This window comes from Leptinotarsa decemlineata, unplaced genomic scaffold (assembly GCF_025532065.1).
Source record: "Leptinotarsa decemlineata unplaced genomic scaffold, Ldec_3_MD MMD2_tig00026336_RagTag_RagTag, whole genome shotgun sequence".
In the NCBI taxonomy this organism is placed as follows: domain Eukaryota; kingdom Metazoa; phylum Arthropoda; class Insecta; order Coleoptera; family Chrysomelidae; genus Leptinotarsa; species Leptinotarsa decemlineata.
Genome location: NW_027412692.1, coordinates 8,209,025 through 8,232,794, shown reverse-complemented (window position 1 = coordinate 8,232,794; position 23,770 = coordinate 8,209,025). Strand labels below are relative to the sequence as shown.

The 23,770-nt window shown below is 34.8% G+C and overlaps 1 protein-coding gene across 1 annotated transcript in view; it reads right to left on the bottom strand.

Annotated features, from left to right (window-relative positions):
• The window catches only part of LOC111509798 (uncharacterized), a 103,228-nt gene that overhangs the window by 64,707 nt on the left and 14,751 nt on the right, over nt 1-23,770 (bottom strand). Inside the window, exon 3 of the mRNA XM_074183279.1 lies at nt 2,961-3,024. Within this exon, the coding sequence (XP_074039380.1) occupies nt 2,961-3,024 (64 nt within the window). The remainder of the gene's footprint in view (nt 1-2,960; nt 3,025-23,770) is intronic.

Below are 23,770 nucleotides of genomic sequence, written 5' to 3'. Positions count from 1 at the left end.
GAACAGAGCTAATTGCGGGTTTCTTCAGAAAAAACAATGTGGAAGTGGCATTCAGATCACATGCCAGGTTATCTCATTTCCTTTTCAATGCCAAAGATAAGGTGGACAAGTTGGAGAAATCTGGAGTTTATAAGCTAAAGTGTCCGGGGTGTAATGGTGTTTATGTTGGACATAAAAAAATGATTCGACGTTTTTAAACCATTTTTTGGTATGCAACCACAAGTTTCTGAATCTGCACTATGCAAGGAAGGGTTACAAACTCAATTATTCAGAATCCTTGGAAATTCACGAACATAAACATTATGGGCGCAACCTGTTAAATGATCAAATCGATTTAGTATACTCGCCGGTTTTTTAATTGGCAGATCCGCATTGGGAACTATAAATTCAGGTACTCAATCAAGCCAAGTATCTCTATTAGAACCTACAGGGCTAATGTAATGAATCATTGTTAGCTTATTGTATAAGTTTGAAAATGTCCGTATAGGACAAAACTGCAGTAACGTTAGTTACAAATAAAAGTGGTAAAAAACATTGAAAGTTTCATTTCTCTTTTCTTCATTATGATTTTCTACCACGTAGTAACGGCTACATCTATCAATTTATAAAGTGTATAGTTCCATAGAGTAAAAAAGGGTTGCAATGTGGATAACGCATATTTCTCAAGTTCAACGAGTGTAACAAATAATCGAAATCAAAAGATGATACTTGACTGAGATTAAAAAACAATCAAAACCGATAAACCAGTCACCTGTTCAATGTATCATCAAATACTATCTCAGATAGATCAAAGTGCTCAAATCATTGAACCAACAGCCCAATTTACTCTTGAACTATAGACCCCAAAACCCTGAAACTGACGTTCACGAATAGAGTCATGAAAGATTGCACAAGAGAGTGCGTGGCTGCGGGATTTTAGTATCCAGCATCATTTTCTAGGTCCAGGGTCGCAATGTTCCTTGTTGTGCGTCGATTCTGAGACCCCTGGCGCCCCGGCGCTCTCTCATCTCTGATGACGTCAGACCGTCAAGGTCCTCGTAGGCGTATGCAGGCAGTGGCGTCAGCATCACACGCCACGCGGGGACAATAAGGACAATTATCGCCGTGGGCGAAGAAATTGGCCATTTTCTCTATCGAGGATTATTAGAAGGACGTTTCTCTCGATCCCAGCGTGGCAATTTGAAGTAAATTGAATGAGAATGGTGATATCAAGTGAAGTTTGATTACTCACGGTATTCATCATCGGCTATTAATAACAGAAAGAGATATCCACTCCTACAGAATGCATATTATCATATCTATGAATACAGTGATGTCATTGTTTTATTCAGATTTGATATAATTTGATTTCAGTATTGAGTTCTTGTCCTGACTTTCGGGAGGTTGATTTAGGTACTGATCATAATTTCGGAACAAAGTTTGTGTTCTTGGGTTTCTTTAATAAAATCGTCAATAGCTCCCTTGGAAATATAAAATATATAAATTTTTCCCTCATCCTTTACCTCCCCCGCAATGCACAATGATTAGTCGCGATTCTTTGTTTGCAGGCATGTTAGGCGTAAACATTCTCGAACCATTAGTCCACCCTTTCAAAACTGTTTTGTGAGTGTCACACCAAGTTTCGTTCGAATAGAAAATTTGCCGTTATTCTTGTCTATATTTAGTTATTTGTTCTTAGTATTATTTACGCAATTCCACTATTCTTTTGCTTTCCATAACTGCTTGACGTCTGTTTATTATCTTAAATCTAAATCCTAGTTTCTTTATTCAATTCTGAAGAGTTTTGTCACAGCAGCTCACGTTATAATAATAATAATAATAATAATAATACGTTTATTATTTACCAAAAATTCACAACCAATATTAAGTTTCAATAAAAAAAAAACTAGGTAATGAAAAGGTGAGAATTCAGTTTTCTCTCAACACCAGGAAGAGAGAAACTGGTCTTCCACTCAGACCCTTACTACAAACTAAACTTAAACTAAAATATACCTACTGACTAGTACCAGTAAACATGGCCGGAAGTATTCAATTTCTTCCTTATTATTTCAATTGTAAGAATCTCATTACTTTTGTAACAGTCGCATATTGTTTTTTTTTTTCATATTTTATCAGATGAACATCTAAAGGTTTTGGTAATCCCATATCACATCGCGTCTTGCGTTCATAAGGTTTGTTTTTGACTATTTTACGTACAGTTGAGAAAGGAATTTAGGTCAAATCTGATGTTACCTGTAATAGTTTGTTTCCCTCGAAACCAAACTTGAGATGTAGATTCTTATATACATTCAAACATACTCTCTGTGTTTCAATATTCCAATGCATCCGAATCTTATTCACTGGTATCTCTTTCTCGCATTGTTCACCATCGCTATTGGAATCACTACACAGGAAAAAGGCCGCGTTGTTATCACACTCGTTATTACTATTAGTACTTGTCCAAGGACGCCACATTTTTAGCAGATAACAAAATTTTAAATAATTATAACTGCACCAATATCGAATTTCACCACTCAAATTGCGATCAGTTTCTGAACTGAACATTGACGACACAACGGCGATATAAGTATCCCCACATTCTATTCGTCACCGTAATATGACTTCAAGTTTAATTTTATGACTCTTCAGCCAATCATAAAACTCGGTTAGTAAAAATTATCCAATACGAACCAATTTTTCAGTTCAAGTGGGCTAGTTGGCAGCGGCATTATTTCTATGTATTGGTTTTATTGGCCTTTGAGATGCCGATAGCTTTAAGTATTCACAATAAAGGTTACTTCGACTATACCAGTAAAATTCGTTGAATTCAATTCAGTGTCAGCTTGAAGCATTCAACATAACCAATTATTTTTTTTAATTCAATGAAAATCATATTTTACCCGATGAAAATAGTTTTGGAATCTACTTTTGAATTTTTTTTCTACGTCTATGTGTGTAAAAATCGGACGAAACCTACTCACCGAATATTTCCCCCTGGCTCGCATATTCCGATACCAAATATATCATATTTTTCGTTTCCATCACCTGCAACAAAAAAAATATATCAGAAGAGAAAACCATGTGGAAGCCATATATTACAGTCGTATTTCCATTTTATTGGAGAGTTCACAGAAAAGCCATTAATGTACAGACGGCAGTACAAACCCAAGCTCTCCGGAATATTATTTACAATGAGAAATGTCGTAACGCTAGCAGAACATATACAGAGTGACAATTTAAAAACTTCCCACCCTTAATATCTCTCTTCCAGTAAATAATATGGGGAATCGAAAAAACAGGTCAATATTATAGTCTAGGGCTAGGGGGCACTTTGAAGGAACTTTGGTCTCTTCCGCGACTTTCCTATATGAACTAATGGTCCAATTCACGTATGTAACCCAAATTGTCCAAATAGATATACTGGATGCAAAAATTCAAATGATTCAGTCCAGCAAAAAAACCTTTTGACTTTCTTCTGTCTATTATTATGAAGAAAGAGGGATACATGGAATATATCCCCTTTTTATTTAATTTAGTTCAGCAAAAAACGATAGTTCACAGAAAAGCCATAAATGTACAGACGGCAGAACAAACCCAAGCTCTCTGGAATATTACAATGAGAAATGTCGTAAGGGTAGCAGAACATATACAGAGTGACAATTTGAAAACTCCCCACCCTTAATATCTCTCTTCCAGTAAATAATATGGGGAATCGAAAAAACAAGTCAATATTATAGTCTAGACCTAGGGGGACACTTTGAAGGAATACTTTGGTCTCTTCCGCGACTTTCCTATATGAACTAATAATCCAATTCACGTATGGGACCCAAATTCTCCAAATAGATAGATTCAGTCCAGCAAAAAAAACTTTTGACTTTCTTCTGTCTATTATTATAAAGAAAGAGGGATACATGGAATATATCCCCTTTTTATTGAATTTAGTTCAGCAAAAAACGATAGGCTTTAAGAACAATGTCGCTTGTTCCTGAACAGTTGTCAATGCTATATTCTAGGTCATAATACTGAGAGACCTTTTTCTTTATCACGTTTTCACTTCTGAGGGTTGGCCTTCGTGAGGAGACGATAGTTGGTTGATAAGAAACCCACTTCAAACACATTTTTTTGGAACCTATTAATCTCTATTCAATAACGTCATCTAGATTGCTTACGATGTTGAAATAATTTCAAATTTCATCAACAGATATAAGATTCATTGGCTATGATATACCTATGTTTTGAATGACTAGTACATATAATTTTGACTTTGAATATTCCAGAATGAAAATAAGGCAGGAATTGAAACTGATATAATTTTCAATTTACAAAATTATTTACTCGAAACCAGATAAAAAATAGGTAGGATTTTCGTAAGTTCATCGCCAAATTGAAACTGGAAATTTCCCTTAATAAATAAAAATTACCTTTGAAATGAAATTTTCCCGGCAAATCTTTCGTTTCAAAAATACAGGGTGTTTTTGAGGTGGAGGTGATTTTATTCCGCCTTTCCAGTGGCATGGAATAAGAGAAGGGGTAATATTTTGACCTCTCTTTTGTGGTAATTGGCGAGATTGCTGAAATTTAGTTTATTTTTCGAATTTCGAGTTGATTTTGAGCAAGTGTATACTGGTTCACATTGATGAAATTCAACAATAATTTCCATTAGAAAAACAACCTCCACTCTTCGTCATGTTATAACAACTGGGATTTCGTATAGTCCAAGTATTTTAGTTTCGAAAAAATATATTAACCTTCTTTAAAAATATTTTATATCATTGAGAAGTTATTTTTTGAATTAAAAAAATTCCAAATAGTTTTTGAGATATTTACTAAAAGCCAAACTCCGTTTTTTTCAGTTGATGGTTTATAAGTTTTGCAATTTTTGCAACCGACACTTGAATTTTTTCAAAAATCATCTTGTTCATATTTTCCAGACGCGGCACTTCTGGACCAGAGTAATCCTGAGAGAAGAGCTTTTTGAACAGCTCCGTAGAAATGTATCATACTTGGCGATTCGTCTTAAACGGAAGATATGAATAGTGTCGAATTTGTGAAATCAATTTAAACACCTTGTACAACAACGAATATTTCAGAAGTCAATCGACAACATTGAAATATTTCACATTTCTAAAACTGCGTCTACATATATCAAGGACATTTGAAAATTAAGTTAACGAAAAAAGTATCATTATATTTTTTTTTTCTGAAGACGGAGAAACATTTTAGCTTCCGAAACGGGGAAATAAGTATCAGTATAGTTTCTTAGCTCTTTGTATGAAAAGCAAAATTATTACCTACAAGTTACTGATGAAAAGAACATTTCTCGTTGTGAAAAATACTTTGCATTCACACAGTATCACATCACAGTGATTTGAAAAGTTTTCATTTTCTACACCTGTATAAAGTTTTTCAATTTAATTTTCAGTTTTTTTTTCAAGTTGTGGAAAATGAAAATACCCAAAAAGATCGATAAAAAAATTGTTTCCATATAATTGCTTCTGTTTGTTTTCGTTGGAAGAAGTGATGATGGGCTTACAGACTAATCCTTATAATTACCTAATTACGAAGCTCGTTTCACAAAATGCAGAGTATAATTAATTTCGGGAATGGAAAAATTAAAATAAACAACAAATGGGCTCGAAAAACGTAATGCCGAGAAAATTAGATGGGAATTTCGGCCGGTTTCGTATAGTTTGTATGTTCACAAAGAATGAAAAAATCCATCGTATAACGAACAGGATTCAATGAAAAAATTAGACATACAGAAATGGGTTTTACCGTTGTTACTAATATATAGACCAACAAAACACCTGTTATAGAGACAAATAACAACTTGAAAATTGTCAGAAAGAGTATCCTAAAATTGATCTAAATTAATGGATGTAACCGTTGTTACATAAAATATAAGAAATAAAACTTTCTATGTTTTTTTTTCCACTTTTATAAATAAAAGTGGTTAGAAAACAGAAAGTTTCATTTCTCATTTTACAAAATATTGACCTCCCGGCAGGAAAAATAAATCAAAATCAATCCTAGGTAAGGGGGATGAAGTAGGATGAATTTCAAGAGTGGAAAATAGTTTTTCATGATTTCTATAAAAATAGACTTCCTAATGAAAAAAAAAGACGAATACGAAAGTTGTAGAAAATGAAGAACTACTCCTTTCCATGACCTCTTTGTCCACTGAAATTATTCGAGAAAAATTGGAAATTCTGGCTCATTGGTTTCAATTTTATTTTCAAATCATTCGATTCGCAAAATATTTTTGTATTATAAATATGCTGTATTATTTTTCAATCAAAATATTCAGAATATCTCCCTTTTATGCAAATACTAAATGCCAAAATACAATACTAAATGCAAAATACTGAGCCATAAATACAATTAAATTGGATATGTTTTCTATAATGCACTTTTTGGAATATCTGTCAAATTCTTATAAAAATTGATACGATTGTCGTTTGAAGTATTTAATATAAATAAACTTTGTCTTTCACATTGAGCAATTTGGACGAATCATTTAAAGCTTATCACAATAAAATCAACTTGACGCAACGCAGTAAGCCATTACACGTCGCGTCTACTATAAGGCGACGAGGGACGATGCGCGGGTGCAGATGGCCGATCTGAGCAATGAAGCGCCGTCGCCGAGAATGCGACCCGAACGCTGGCAGACGCGTGAGGGCAGACGTCTTCGACGGTTGTGTTAGTTTTACGAAATTTCTTTATTGGTAACATAATTCGATTCTCGAAGCTATTCATTACAGTGGGTACCTATTGATTGACTGACACTCTTATATCAACGTACGGCCGAAGCTACTGAACCTAGAATCTTGAAATATGCAGGTAGGTTCTTTGTATAGCATAAATAAGCATCAAGAAACTTGTGAGAAATAATACTTTCTATTTTTTTAACACTTTTATTTGTAACAGATGTTACGTTTCGTCCTATTAGACCCTTTTTAAACTAATATCATAAACTGAATTAGTTTGAGAATGTGCTTTTCTCATTTTTCATTTAAATTTGAGATTAATCCAAGAAATGTCTCATTTTCAGCCTACAATGGCTAACATTTAATATCAGAAAATTATCATATCAGTCGGAGTTCTGCTTTTTTAAGAAAATTAATTTTACGTCGAAACTTAAATCAGTGGCGTCTTTTTTATTTTTGTAAATCATTTTCAAGTGAACATTCTCACAAATCTCATATCCCAATTTTTATTTAAAAAAACTTCCACACTTTTTGACACTACATTTATATATACTTTTGGTTCTCTAAAATGGTATATTGAGCTCAATCAATGACATAAAAGCTCAAAAAAAATGTTTATCTATAGTTATCATAGTTCTTTGAGTTTTCAATGAAAAATTTGTTCAATGATGTTTTTGAACTTTTTTCCGTTATGAGAACATAACATATTAAAAAAAAATCGGGGAAATTTATGTTGTGCTCTGAATGTCAAAAGTTCTAGGGCCGACCCTGTTGACGCATGTTTAAATATAAGACCTCGTTGATTCTCAGCTTGCTAGACTTTCTGAATGTTTTAACTATTATGATTGTCAAATGTTAAGAATAGTTGTTGATGAAATGAAACCATGCGGATAACCTGGATACATTACTTCTGAATTAAAAAACCTTTCCTACAGTATTTGTCACATTCTTCTGCTTCTAAATGGAGATGATGTATGTATCATTTAAATGATGACTCTGTAATATGGACAGTCATCGTCCTATTGAGAACCTTAAAAAATGTAGCTCCTAATTATTGAAATTTCTACAACTGCTAGTTGACGTCATATCTTGAATCCGTTCAATTCGCGTCACAACTTTTTGAAAAAAGAATAATCCCAGTAGCGTCAACGGGATCACTTTTCACTGACGTTAGTAATGTGGGCCATTTTTATGGATATTATTTTCAGTGCTACCTCAAATACGATGACTCATTTGATATACTACATGTTGTACTAAAAATATAGCTATTCATCAAAACTTCAATTGTACATAACATTTTATCATCAAACAAAGATGTTGCTACCGCGGGTCTGGCAATATGCCACTTATTCCATTATCAGTTAAATTAACTGTGAGCGAGGCTATTGAAACGTTTTCATTAAAGTTCCAGTTATCTTAAAAGATTTGGCACTTGTGTCGTCATTTAACGTGAATTTAAAATTCCGGAAATTCGATATACTTTTATCAATTTCAGAAAATTTATCAATTTCTAAGAACTTCTTTTGATATCGAAAGTAAATCGACAGAAATTCCAAGAAATGTGCCTGACAAAATAAGAATTGACAACGAGATAATGCGATTTTTTTTTATTTTTCGGTTTGATCTTTTCGGGTACTTGTCATAAATTTTGACAACGTTAAGGAATATGTAAGGCGTAACATAAGTAGTTGAGAATAATTATAATTTCACAAATAAAAATTTATTTGTCAGATTGAAAAAAAAAGTAGTTTAGATATTGAGGTGATGTATTCCTGTGAAACTTCCGCACCTATAATTTTGAACCAACCAAAATACGTTATTTTGGCAATGGAGGTATTTTAGTGGAAATTTTTTTCTCGTGGGATACTCAACAGCGAATTATACTGGAAATTTTTTGACGTTTACAATAACAGACCATTTTTACAGATTGGTTTTTATTTGTTCACATAATATTTAGTTTTGATACATTTTGATTACAAAGCTAAGATGTTTTCTATGTTCTTCAGACACCAACCCTCTTCTTAATGGCGAAAATGCAGGAATGTTTTCAATTAAGTGTCTATGTCTAATTAAATATATATAATATTTAGACACTAGTTTATTCACCTTTTTCCCATTCAGTACTTTCAATTTTGCGTAGTTTAGATGCAAATATTCGTGGACAATTCGGAACAATTTTTTTCTTCAAATTGGAGCCACAATCCTCTATTAATTAATGTAAGTAAATAAGTCATGATACGATGATTGATCATTACATCAGACAATTTCACGCATATTTTACATATAGTATGATTTTTAAATCGATTCACCTTTAAACAGAGAATTTTGTTGGTTTCACTGGCTTTGGCCACTTTTAGTTACTCAAAACTTATGTAAAATTGAAGAATTTACTATTTTCTATCTTGATTGGTGATTGGTATTCCCATGCAACTACGATGAGTGGAAATTACCAATTCGCATTGTTGAGAATGGAAAAATAAATTTTAAAAATATTTGATTTTCCACCACGATTCGGTGTAGAATTTTCTTACCGAATACCACGCGAGGTCAAATTAATATCCGGAAATTTTTTCTCGCTCATGAATATTTTTAGAAAATTTCCCTCGTCTGAGCTCGAACATTTTCCGGAAATAGTTTGACCTCTAGTGGTAGTACTAGTGACAATTAAATAAAAAAGTCTATATAAACTTGTGTCCGAAAATGCTTGAATTTTTTGTTCGTTTTTTCAAAATAATTCTTCCAAAAAACAAGTCATTTGCACGAAATTTGGTATACGGGGTTTTTTGACGTGGAAAATCATAATTTCGTATTAATTTTCATGTAACACCAAGAGGGCGCTTCGTACGCTGTCACTACTTATTTACAATTGCCCTAATTCTTTTGACAGTAAACTTTTGGTACTTTTCATGAAAATACCTAATTCCCACACCTTAGGGTGTGGGGATTCCACACACTAAGTAGGGGGTGTTAGGAATCACACGTTAAAAGCCAAGACCTCGTTAATCCGTAGCTCGCACAAGTTCCTACTTCTGAGGGTTGTCGTTCGTAGGGGTGCTCCAGCTGGTTAACGGAAAAACATATTTTAAACAGATGTTTTGGTTACTTTGACGAGATCCACCACATATTTAGTTTTTGTAAAGATAAAGATGGAAGTTTTGGGTTGAATTCTGTTTTAAACGAGAAGAAAATTTTAATTGATAATGCTTGAAAGAAAGCAAGGGAAAATTTAGAAAATCAAGCTATCAAAATGTGTAATCTTTCGAAAGAAAAATTTTCTGCTGCTGTGATTGGTGACAATGTTAGAGTTTCCATTCCAGACGTTGATCGTGGTAAAACTGATCCAAAAAATGTGATTTGCGTTGTTTTGTCTAGAGATGACGAAAAGACGAAAAAAATTTATATAAATTAGGAACTGAACAAGGAGTTTAAAACAATCTTTTTCTAGGCATGAATTCGCTATTTGCGAACAAAAGTTTATATCATATCAAAATATTCCTGAAGATGTTGAGAAATCGGTAAGAGAAATTATAGGAATGCAGTCCCTTACTGGTGGACAAGGTTTTAAAAGATGCATTTGTAAAGAAACATTTTCCTTATTATTATTATTCGTTTGATTCTAATCGTATTGGTCCTGAAAAACTAAGAAGAAAATTGTATTCATGAACTTTTCTTAAAACATGAAGTTAAGGGTATATATACATTTACCAAAACGTGCAGGCAAGAGTACACATTTGCCGGAAAATGTACATATACATTATATTCAGGAAAATGTACACATTATACGGTAAAAGTGTACATTTCCCAAGAGTGTACATTTACCGTAACAAATACATTTTCTTTTGAAAGGTACGAGTTGTGAAGATGCATAAAAGGACTTTCTTTGCGTTAGAAACAAACAGACATCATCTATCAAAAAATAGTCACATAATTGGGACATTCCAAATAACAGAAAAAAAAAACATATCGTGAAAGACGTTTCCCCCTGGAAGGCATTTCAATATCGCATAATTCGCTCGCAATGGCGACCTACAAAAAATCAAAGTATCCGTCTGCTCGGTATAACGAGTTTTCACAGACCGACGATCGGAGACGACGGCAGCCAGTGCAGTTGCCAAGCGACGCCGTGACGTCACAACATCCACCGGCGTCAGGGCCAGTCAAGTTGAAGGTGGTGTTAACAAACTTACAACACGGAACCTGCATTTAAAACATCGGAAGAAGTTTTTAAAACGAGTTTTTCGATAAGCAATTGGGGTTATGAGTTTGGGATGGAGAGTAGGTAATAGCCTACATAGATAGTACAGTCATTTGATTTTAAATGAATAGGTTACCCAGAAAGGTTTCTGGGAATTCTAAAATGAGTAATTTTATTGATTTGGAGTTGTTCTTTCCAAACGCCAACTTTGAAAATAATAAGAATGTTGGACCGAAACAAGGAAAAGTCTATCAAAAAGTAATTTTTGATTTTACACTTCTTCATTCGTAAACTACAAACATTCAAGAAAGTGTAGAAAAGGTATATTTTGAATATATATTTGTTAGGTTTTCCACGATTTTTTTGTAAATTTTCCTTTTTTTCTATTCAGGCGAATCACAAAGTGTAATCTTGATTTTCCAATTCGCATATTAAACTCAGAGAAACCAGACTTTTGCCGTGAGGAACTACAGTCACAACCAGTCAAATGGTTGGTTTGAAGCCTTCTTCAATGACTTGTAGATTCAAAAAATATTGTTAAGTAAGCCAGTACCTATACTTAATTATTATGTCCTGGAAAATTGATTACTTTCCAGAAGATCAGGAAATAGCTGATTGAATTGATTAGCGAACTAAATTGTTTTTGCAGCCATGTTTTTACCATGTGTTAGCAGTTATGTATCAGCAAATATCTAGTTTATTTATTCATTTTTCCGCAGTTTTTTGTTGACGCCGGCGCTAGTTTTTGACAATAGTCCCAATTTCCACTAATAATCAGAAAAAGAGAAAACCAGAGATGTCATTTGCTAAATATTGAAGTCCAAACAGCCCGAAACCGGTCTGCAAGTGTGTTCCAATAATGGTGAAATTGCCTGGTGACCGAAGGCTTTACAGAAAACAACTCAGGCGAAGCTCTCTGGCTCAGAGAGACAGGCTTGTCTAGCCATCTATGTTGCCATTAGTACTACAGCGTCAGCGGTCATGGATATCCTTCAAGATCTACCTTCTCTTCACATTTTTCTAGAGAGAGGCTAGATGGACTGCATTAAGACTTGTGCACATCGACAATTGCACAAATCAATCTAACGCAGAGTACAATTGATAATGTAAGTCACAGCATTCTGGGAATGACCTCTGACATTATGCTTCGAACTGCCTTAAACAGTACTTTTCCCGAGTAGAGAGGACTGGATTTTCCGGGAGGAAGAAATATTGAGAGCAGATAGTTGTTGGTTCACAGATGAATTAAAAACACCTTCAGGTTCTAGTGCAGGCGTTTTCAGTCGCAGACCCAGGACAGAAATATAAACCTGCCTAGGGACCTATGCGACTATATTTCAAGCGAAAATCTATGCTATTGAATTGTATGCGGAGAGATTGGCAAAATCCAACCTCACACAAGTCAATAAAAATATTCTCGGACAGTCGAGCGGCGTTGGAAACTCTTGGCTCCTACCAAGCAACGCTTAATTTATAAGCAAATTGCCAAAAACGACTTTTCTCAATAAGAAGACTCAACAAATGACATAAAAGCTCAAAAAAAATGTTTATCTATAGTTACCATAGTTCTTTGAGTTTTCAACGAAAAATTTGTTTAATGATGTTTTTGAACTTTTTTCGGTTATGAGAACATAAAATATTAAAAAAAAATCGGGGAAATTTATTTTGTGTCCTGAATATCTAAAGTTCTAGGGCCGACCCTGTTGGGACATTTTGAAATATAAAACCTCGTTGATTCTTAGCTTGCTAGACTTTCTGAATGTGTCAACTATTATGATTGTCAAATGTTAAGAATAGTTGTTGATGAAATGAAATCATGCCGATAACTTGGATACATTACTTTTGAATTAAAAAACCTTTCCTACAGTATTTGCCATATTCTCCTGCTTCTAAATGGAGATGATGTATGTATCATTTAAATGATGACTCTGTAATATGGACAGTCATCGTCCTATTGAGAACCTTAAAAAATGTAGCTCCTTATTATTGAAATTTCTACAACTGCTAGTGGACGTCATATCTTGAATCCGTTCAATTCGCGTCACAGCTATTTGAAAAAAGAATAATCCCAGTAGCGTCAAAGGGATCACTTTTCACTGACGTTAGTAATGTGGGCCATTTTGATGGATATTATTTTCAGTGCTACCTCAAATACGATGACTCATTTGATATACTACATGTTGTACTAAAAATATAGCTATTCATCAAAACTTCAATTGTACATAACATTTTATCATCAAACAAAGATTTTGCTACCGCGGGTCTGGCAATATGCCACTTATTCCATTATCAGTTAAATTAACTGTGAGCGAGGCTATTGAAACGTTTTCATTAAAGTTCCAGTTATCTTAAAAGATTTGGCACTTGTATCGTCATTTAACGTGAATTTAAAATTCTGGAAATTCGATATACTTTTATCAATTTCAGAAAATTTATCAATTTCTAAGAACTTCTTTTGATATCGAAAGTGAATCGACAGAAATTCCAAGAAATGTGCCTGACAAAATAAGAATTGACAACGAGATAATGCGATTTTTTTTATTTTTCGATTTGATCTTATCGGGTACTTGTCATAAATTTTGACAACGTTAAAGAATATGTAAGGCGTAACATAAGTAGTTGAGAATAATTATAATTTCACAAATAAAAATTTATTTGTCAGATTGAAAAAAAAGTAGTCACATATTAAACTCAGAGAAACCAGACTTTTGCCGTGAGGAACTACAGTCACAACCAGTCAAATGGTTGGTTTGAAGCCTTCTTCAATGACTTGTAGATTCAAAAAATATTGTTAAGTAAGCCAGTACCTATACTTAATTATTATGTCCTGGAAAATTGATTACTTTCCAGAAGATCAGGAAATAGCTGATTGAATTGATTAGCGAACTAAATTGTTTTTGCAGCCATGTTTTTACCATGTGTTAGCAGTTATGTATCAGCAAATATCTAGTTTATTCATTCATTTTTCCGCAGTTTTTTGTTGACGCCGGCGCTAGTTTTCGACAATAGTCCCAATTTCCATTAATAATCAGAAAAAGAGAAAACCAGAGATGTCATTTGCTAAATATTGAAGTCCAATTCTTGTGGTTGCGATTCAAGTACTCAACATGATTCAGTTTTTGAATAGAAGGAATATCTGCAAATGTTAGAAATTTCATAAAATAACTTTTTAAATTCAATTTACTCATTTATATATAATTTAAGATTCAGAAACAAAAAACGAGAAGACAAAAAAAATGAAGAAGAAAAAAGATATCGATCATTCTTCATAGGCAGCCGTAAATATGGTAGGACAGAACTTTCACATCTTATTTCTCTAACTTGAATGTAAGTATCATGATACTGTTGATATTTTCCATTCAGGGATACTGACCTTTAGAACAATATCAATCGGTTAACACATCGTTGAAATCAAAAACTTACCAACAGTATTGTTTCACGTATAGTCAGTGGAATTGGGCAAATTTCGGATATGCAGTTGGTTACCTCGTTCACAGGCAGAGGGGGCGATGACAAACCTGTTGTTTGTTGTAGTCTTCAGCTTAGTTCGAGGAATGATACTCTGACGGAATTCGATTTTCAATTATCTGAAATCAGCGACTTTATGTTGATGATATACACTACCTTGCACTGACGAGTGGCCAAACAGCCCGAAACCGGTCTGCAAGTGTGTTCCAATAATTGAAAATCTATTGCGGCAGTTGTATCGCCAACAGCATATGCAGGAATAACTTCAGTGAAGAATCCTGCACTGACACCTGTTGGCTATAATCCAACGCCCTTCGTGGTATTAGCCAGGGGAGTAGTTGTTTTCTGATAGGTGTCAGACCATTAACCTACTGTGTAGGGAGTTGAGACTGGCCTGAACGAATTGTTCTTTTAGGTGATTCAACAGTATTGTGTAAAACATCTGATTTATTTTCTTACAGAATAATATAGGTGTCCCTATGGATTCGTGGTAAAACTTGGGGTTAGGTCCCCAACAAATCCATTTGATTTATGACAAGATTGTCATACCAATGATCACTTATGGTGCAATTGCCTGGTGACCGAAGGCTTTACAGAAAACAACTCAGGCGAAGCTCTCTGGCTCAGAGAGACAGGCTTGTCTAGCCATCTATGTTGCCATCAGTACTACAACGTCAGCGGTCATGGATATCCTTCAAGATCTACCTTCTCTTCACATTTTTCTAGAGAGAGGCTAGATGGACTGCATCTAGCCTTGTGCACATCGACAATTGCACAAATCAATCTAACGCAGAGTACAATTGATAATGTAAGTCACAGCATTCTGGGAATGACCTCTGACATTATGCTTCGAACTGCCTTAAACAGTACTTTTCCCGAGTAGAGAGGACTGGATTTTCCGGGAGGAAGAAATATTGAGAGCAGATAGTTGATGGTTCACAGATGAATTAAAAACACCTTCAGGTTCTGGTGCAGGCGTTTTCAGTCGCAGACCCGAGATATAAACCTGCCTAGGGACCTATGCGACTGTATTTCAAGCGAAAATCTATGCTATTGAATTGTGTGCGGAGAGATTGGCAAAATCCAACCTCACACAAGTCAATAAAAATATTCTCGGACAGTCGAGCGGCGTTGGAAACTCTTGGCTCCTACCAAGCAACGTCTTAATTGTAAGCAAATTGCCAAAAACGACTCTTCTCAATAAGAAGACTCAACAAATTGTCTCTGGTCTGGATTCCTGGCTATACTGGCCTGGAAGAAAATGAGGCTGCTGACTCCCTTGGAAAGGTCCAAGGTCCAAGGTCCAATAAAGCTGCCTCAAGCAGCTTTATTGGACCTGTCATTGGCATCACTTGTGATAAAAGAACACATATAACATTAATGTTGAATACATTAAAATGGTTATCAGTAAAAAATTACTTTCGTTATTTAGCATTAATATTTATTTTTAAAATTAAAACTGGTGATGTTCCTGTATATCTACGTGACAAATTAAAGTATAACTTTGAATATCATGAATACAATACAAGAAGTCGCAATAACTTTCATATACGTCAGACTAGTAATGTCAATTCAAATAATACAGTTTTCATTAAAGGAGTTCAAGCATTCAACGAACTACCGGAGGATATTAAGAATGCTACCTCTCTAAATATATTTAAAAGAAAATTAAAAGTGCACCTTTTAGACCTACAAAGTGTTTAGTATAGGAACCTGCTAATACAGTTTTTTTTTCTTCTTTTTATTTTATTTATTGTGCTGTTTTTATTTATATGTTTCAATGTACATGATTTTAAATTTTAAATTTTAATTGTGACATTTAAATTTTTAACCTAGACTAAGACTAATATTGTAACTGCATTAGCTTGTGCTAAATAAACGATACATATATCACTTTGAACTTTGCCAAACAAACCATTGAACACATGGATGGCAAGAAAATTTATGGACAATCTTCCAGGATTGGCCCACTCCAAAGCGTTCAATTACCCTTCGAAGCTTGATACCAAAGAGTTGTTCGACTACAGTGGAGATGAAATACGACGCATAACAGGCCTTCTCACGAATCATCATATGCAGAGACTCGGAGTGTCGGAAGACAAATCCGGAAAATAGGTTTGACAGTTATATCCGGCCGTGAATCTTCACGACACAAGATTAATTAATGCTTATTAAAACTTAATTGAAAAAATTAATTCCTTATCATTGTTACGATATACTGAAAAGCAGGTATGTGATTTATTTATAGGTCTGATAAAACAATATCAACATCCGTAGTAATTGATGTAGACTATTGTCTCATAAAACGCAACGCATTTAAAATAGACGAACATTTCCTTTGGAAAAGGACAAATCCTTGATTCAGCTGTGAAAAATGCTATAAGAAGTATGTTGGAAGCGGACTATAATAACTCGCTATTGTCATATATTATAATCACGTAAGGTAAGCTGAAAAGTACTAAACTTTCAATATTTAGAAAACATTAGAATACGGGTTTGGAGAACTGTCGGTTTACTGTCAAATAGGAATGAAGTTGTAATGTCAGATAATTCTTTGTAATAAAGTTTGATCTAAAAGTATTTGTTCTGTATCCGAAAATACATAACATAATTGGCGACGAGAATAAACTGGTCAATAGTCTGAAGCTGAGTCAAGTCGAACTATAAAAATGTCTTTGGTGGGATCAATTGAACCTTTCAAACCTGGAGAGTCGGAAATATCTAGCTATATCTAGAGAATGAAGCAGTAATTTTTGTGTAATAATATGGAAGAAGAGAAGAAAGTACCTTTATTTCTTACTTTGGTTAGTGGAGAGGCTTATAGTGTTATCAAAGATCTAATTTTACCAGAATTACCCAGTTCAAGGACATATCTGCAGCTCAAAAATGTCCTCTTAGCACATTATTGCCCAAAAAAGCTGATTATCGCTGAACGGTACCAGTTCTATATATGTACTCAAGAGTCTTCTGAAGATATGAATGCGTTCATAATCAAATTGAAAAAATTATCTAAACATTGTCAGTTTGGACAATTCTTAGATGATGCGCTTCGGGATAAGTTAGTCTGCGGCCTCAAATCAGAAAACGTCAAGAAAAAATTATTATCTGAGGAAATTTTGACCTTCAGTAAAGCCTGTCAGATAGCTCAAAGTATGGAACTCGCTGAAAACAAAGCCAAAATCATGGGAATTGATTTGGTGAATAAAGTTGAAAGTCAAAGTCATTTTAGGTCAAGATTCAAACAGTCAAGTTCAAGTCCAGTCAGTAGTGGTTCATCGCAGTCAATGAATATGAAGTGTAAACGATGTTTGCGATTACATATGAATAATTCAAAATGTCCTGCAACGCAATGGAAATGTTTTTCTTGCAATACCATGGGACATACGTCAAAATCCCCTATGTGCAAGAATCGTGTTCATTTTGTAGAAGAATTCGAGGGTGATTTTGAAGATCAAAACCTAAAGACAAAGCAAGAAAACTCAGATAACGCAGAGGAAGAAGTATTTTATTACATAATCAAAGACATTGAAGAAGTTCATCAGTCGAGTAATGGTAAAACTAGTCCGGTCATGATCAAACTTTCAGTTGAAGGAAAAATTATTGAATTTGAATTAGATACAGGTTCTGATAGTTCTATTGTTTCTATGGAACTGTTCAAAAAGTTTTTTCCTACAGTTGAATTAGTTAAAGACAATGTGAAACTTAAAACATTATTTGGTCAAGTGAATGATTTGGTTTTCAAAGCTACCGTTGATGTCAAATGTATGAAAAATGGGTGCAGTAAGAGTCTAGAATTGAAAGTGATTGTTTTGAGTCTGGTGTTTCGTTTTTAGGAAGATCATGGTTGAATGTTCTGATGCCTAACTGGCGAGAAAAGTTTGAATGTTATGATACAATGATGGTAAATAATAATGTTTGTAGCAATGAAGTGGAAGATTTTATAAAGATATTGAAGAATGAGTATGAGAATGTGTTCAATCAAAATGAATATATAAAAGGAGTCATAGCGAATGTAAAGGTGAGAGATAACGTGACGCCAAAATTCTATAAACCATACAGAATACCGTATGCCCTGAAAGATAGAGTACGAGAGGAAATAGAAAATTTAGTCAAAGAAGGAATTTTACAACCAGTTGAAATGTCTGAATGGGCTAGTCCGATAGTGGTGGTTCCTAAACCTACTGGCAAAATCAGGATTTGTGGAGATTTTAAATCTACCATCAATCCAGTCATCGAAAACCAGTATTATCCTTTACCCACAGCTGAGGAAATATTTGCTTCATTGTCCGAGGGAAAATTGTTCTAAGTTGTGGATTTGAAAAATGCATATTTCCAAATTGAGGTTAGCGTTGAAAGCAAAAGGTTGTTAACGATAAATACTCCTTCTGGTTTATTCTCATATACACGACTTGCATTTGGTGTTAAATCTGCACCGCATATATTTCAATCGGTAATAGAACAAATTCTGAAGAATATATCTGGGGTGCATTATTATTTAGATGATTGTCTTATAACTGCAGAAAATCATCAGGAAATGGAGAATAGAATAAATCTTGTGTTCGATAGGTTCAAAAAATATAATGTTCGTATCAATTTAGATAAAAGTAATTTCTTTCTGAAAAAGGTTACACTTTTAGGTCACATAATATCAGAAAAGGGAATTGAACTTATTGATCAAAAAATTAAAGCTATTTTGGAAGCTCCTAAACCAGAAAATGTTCAACAGTTACAATCATATTTAGGGTTGTTGCATTGTTATTCAAATTTTATACCAAAGTTATCAGAGAAATTATTACCTCTTTATAAACTACTGCAAAAAGGCGTTTCATGGTATTGGAATCGGGAAACTAATACATGTTTCGAGACTAGTAAAAAATTCTTATTGGGCTCGAACATTTTAATGGCTTTCAATCCTATAGGTATATCTAATTACATTGACTTGTGATGCGTCCTCATATGGCTCTATATTAGCTCATGTACTACCTGATGGTAGTGAAAGACCGGTAATGTATGTTTCTGCTACACTTTCATCAGCAGAGAAAAATTATAGTCAGTTAGAAAAAGAAGCACTTAGTATAATCCATGGTGTAAAAAAGTATCAATTATTTATATGGCAGAAAATTCACATTAATCAATGATCATAAACCTTTACAGTATTTACTCTCACCTTCCAAACCATTACCCCCTTTGACTGCTGCCAGAGTACAACGCTGGGCAGTTATACTTTCGGGGTATGATTATGAAATCAAACATAAGGAAAGTAAAAAATTGCCGCATGTAGATGCACTTTCTAGGCTCCCACTCAAATCTGAGAGTAGTGGAGAGACTATAAAATATTTTTCAATAGTAAAAGAGTTGCCAATATCATTCAGAGATATTACAAAACATTAGAAAACGGGTTTGGAGAACTGTCAGTTTACTGTCAAATAGGAATGAAGTTGTAATGTCAGACAATTCTTCGTAATAAAGTTTGATCTAAAAGTATTTGTTCTGTACCCGAAAATACAAAACAGATATAAGGAACATACTTCATATAATCGGTTTTATAGATCAGAGAAGTTCAGTATTGCTCAACATGCCTTTAGCGGTCTACACACATGGGAACCTGGTTCGCCAAACTTGGTTCGCGCGAACCATTTGTTTCCCTGTGAGTGGTGTTTAACGAACCAAGATCGCCACAATTTCTCACGAACTTGGTTTTCCATCGGGTTGGAAAACATTTGGTCGGTTTACCGGCAGGGCGCACCAAGTTCGTCTAGGTGTGGAGGAAGGGAACCGTTGTTCGCCATTTTCCCCAGTGCTGGTGATGATATGGCGCAGGAAAACTTTTAGTCCTTCAAGTTTCTTCCAGTAGCTAGGTAGCGATCTGTAGAAACGAGGCGATGTGCGGCCGATATCGACTCTTTCATGTGCGTTGTTTTCATATGTAAGGTGTCACAAGTTCCAATAAATAACTGAATTCTGTTTCGATCATTGTTAAATAACTGGTGTAATCTTTCGCACTGGTCTCTCTGAGATGAGGTGAGACCAGTTCTCTCTCACGAAGCCAATGCTTCGTTTTCTTTCTTGTAAAACCCCCAAACTCATATAATATAACAATTCCCGCTGCAATCTTCAAAGAACTCATCCCAACTGCAAGAATGGTGAAATTGCGAACTGTGGTTCATATTCCCCTCCACTGTGTATAGTGGGTGACGAACCAAGAACTTGGTTCTGCGTACCAAGTTCAGCGAACCAGGCTTCCATGTGTGTAGGTCACTTTAGAGAACATCCACATACACTTTTTGACCATATTTAGTTTCAATCATTTTCTGATAATGCTAACTTGATTAGCGAAACGCTCATCAAGAGATAGTATTTTTGTTCTGCCTACGTCTCAAAAAGTATCCTGAATTATCCATGATAATAATAAAACAATGTTCACGCAGTGAACGCGTGAAGACGCGTTTCACTACACAGCAGTTTCTTCAATTTAACTGGTACATTGATTAAAAACCATTAATTTTCCGAATTTTATAAAAACAAGTTTAATAATGGTGAGCACACTAATCAAACCCCGCGCCAACCGACTATTTTTTCAAGCACTTCGATATCTTTCTCACCGGTAGAACAATCGCCAATCGGGATAAGGCAAAAACGGCCTTCGTCGACTTCTTCGAATCCCAATGAACCAAATTTTATGCTGCACTCATTAAAATGGCGCTTATTCTTAACCTGAATACGTATTCAGTGAGACAGTTTAAAGTAGATTCATAAAAACGGGCAAAACTTTTGAAACAACCTATTAGAAGTTGATTTTTGCAGTAGGGCATGAGTTCTATCACGACAATCACATTCGGAAGAGAATAAGAGAGAATGAAACTCGCTCTTTTAGAATATTTGGAAACCAATAGATTCAAAAATTCAGATCAACTGCACAATAACTAGAAAATAATAAATAATGCTCCTCTGTTCGAATTATTTTCTATATTTTCTAATAGTGAAATTTATTGCCAAATTAATAATATACTATAATAATATAATTTTGATACAAGAAGTAATATTAAAATGTGAAAATCGTTGTAGATGCCTCTAAACCACATAAAGAAATTGTGAAAAATGAAATGTGATTGTTCTTAGAACCGCTTTAAAAAGTGATTGAATACCTAGTAAAAGTGATTACATCTTCAATTATCGATATATTTAGGGACTAGTAGGAAAGATTTAGTTTAGTATTACAGAAGCTATTGTTTGTTAAACATGTTTTGTAAACTATTTTTCAAAAATTTCCCAATAAATGGTTGTTATTTTTTACCGTAGATTTTCATATAGGCACGCATATCGAATATTGGACAAAAGACGTACCGAAACTAATATACTGAAAATATGAGGAGGAAACGAAAATTATCAATAATGAAAAATCGAAGATATAATTTTTCCTGCTCGCAATCAAAGGTAGAACGTTGAACTGATTACTGAGTAATTAGGGTTTGTATTGGATTGGAAAAATGCATAAAATACTAAACACCAAAAGTCATAAAATTAAAACAATTGTGCGAGTTGAGAATTATAAAAAGACTCTATTTATTCGCGCATTTATAATAGTCCTTCTTCTGAGTGCGCCTATGGCACGATCGATTAGTCTCGAACAAAAGAAATGAAATCTTGGATTGTGGTTTGTAATAATTTTGTGCCTGTCAGCATATGGCCCCGGGAAATCAGATTGTCTCCGACGTCTCCCAGGAGAAATGTGCAACTGTAACTGAAGGATGACAGATTCTCCTCCTCAGCATTTAGGGAACCTGTCCAACAGCTTTCAAAATTGGGAATATTTTGAATATAAGTAGTGTTTGTTTCAGTTGATTATGAATATATTAGGATTTTTAGGCGATACAACAGTTTTGGTTTTTGTAAAAAAATGGGATGGCTGGAAACAAGTGGCAATCTGCAAGTTACAAATTCACTTATTTATTCACCACATTTTTTATTCTTCACAAAGACAAGAACAAGTGAAAGCATTTGTCAATAAAAACAAAAAATAAACCTTAATCTAACAACCCCTTATGAACAGGTCTTCCAACAAGGACTTTAAAAAAGACTGAGATGGTCCTTTTCACCAGGAAAAGAAGTTTATCTGGCTTAAAACCTCCCAAAATCTTCAAAAGCAAACTAAACTTATCTGACGAAGTGAAATATCTTGGTACTATCTTGGTACTATCCTGGACATGAAGCTAACATAGAATTCTCACCTACAGAGTAAAGCAAAAAGAGCATATGTGGCTTATGAGCAATGTCGGAGGACAGTGGGACGCACATGGGGTCTTTCACCCTGTGTGGTCACCTGAATCTACACTGCAATAATGATACCTATGGTAACGTACGGAGCCATTGCATGGGGACCGAAAGTTCTCCAAGCAACGGCCATCCAAAAATTATATCAAATAGAGCGACTGACTTGTTTAAACATCTCCTCTGAGATGGTCCAAACAGAACTGTCTGGTATCTCAATCGCCTCAAAAGAAATAACTAGGAAAGGAATTTCTGGCAAAAACATAACAATCTGTACTGTTAGTGGACAAGCTCTATTAGCCTTGAACAGACAACGTGTTATCTCAGGGCTAGTACTAGAGTGCCACCAAGATTTAGCCGAAGTCTCTGTAGATAATAACATTATACTGAGGTGGGTTATAGGGCACGACAGGAGTAAAGGTAATCGCATTGCCGACTCTTTAGCCAAGGAAACGGCTGGACCACCAAGATTTAGCCGAAGCCTCGGTAGATAATAACATTATACTGAGGTGGGTTACAGGGCACGACAGGAGTAAAGGTAATCGTATTGCCGACTCTTTAGTCAAGGAAGTGGCTGGACTAAGAATTTCAGGACCCAGTGGCATCTACGGCCTGATGACTTCGACACTTGTGGAACTAGCCAAACGTCACACCCATGCTCAATCCCTAAAGAGATGGGATGAAATCAAAGGATGCAATCTTGCCAGAATCACCCTGGGCGACCTTGGGAAGCTAGCGCCGAAGAAATATCTGGCGATGAACAGAAAAATCTACGCTTAACAGTAGGATTTCTGATTGGAAACACCTCCACAATATGCTGCTAGTGGACACACCTCTATGCAGGATGTGTGAACAGGAAGATGAAACTGTCAGGCATGTCCTATGCGAAAGTCCGGAGTTATCGTCAATAAGAGAGTATGTGCTCGGCGAGTTTTGGCCTACACCTGCCGATATAAAGGAGATGTATCTCAGAGACCTGTTCACTTTCCTGGAAAGGACAGAATGGACGATGACCTAGGAGGACAACTCCTCGGGAGGATGTACAATGGGTCACATGTGGCCTAAGTGCTTTGGGCTTACACTCACCCTTCCTAGTCTACAGATACAGATAGATTGATATCGGCCATCTTCTATTAGCTACATCAGTCAA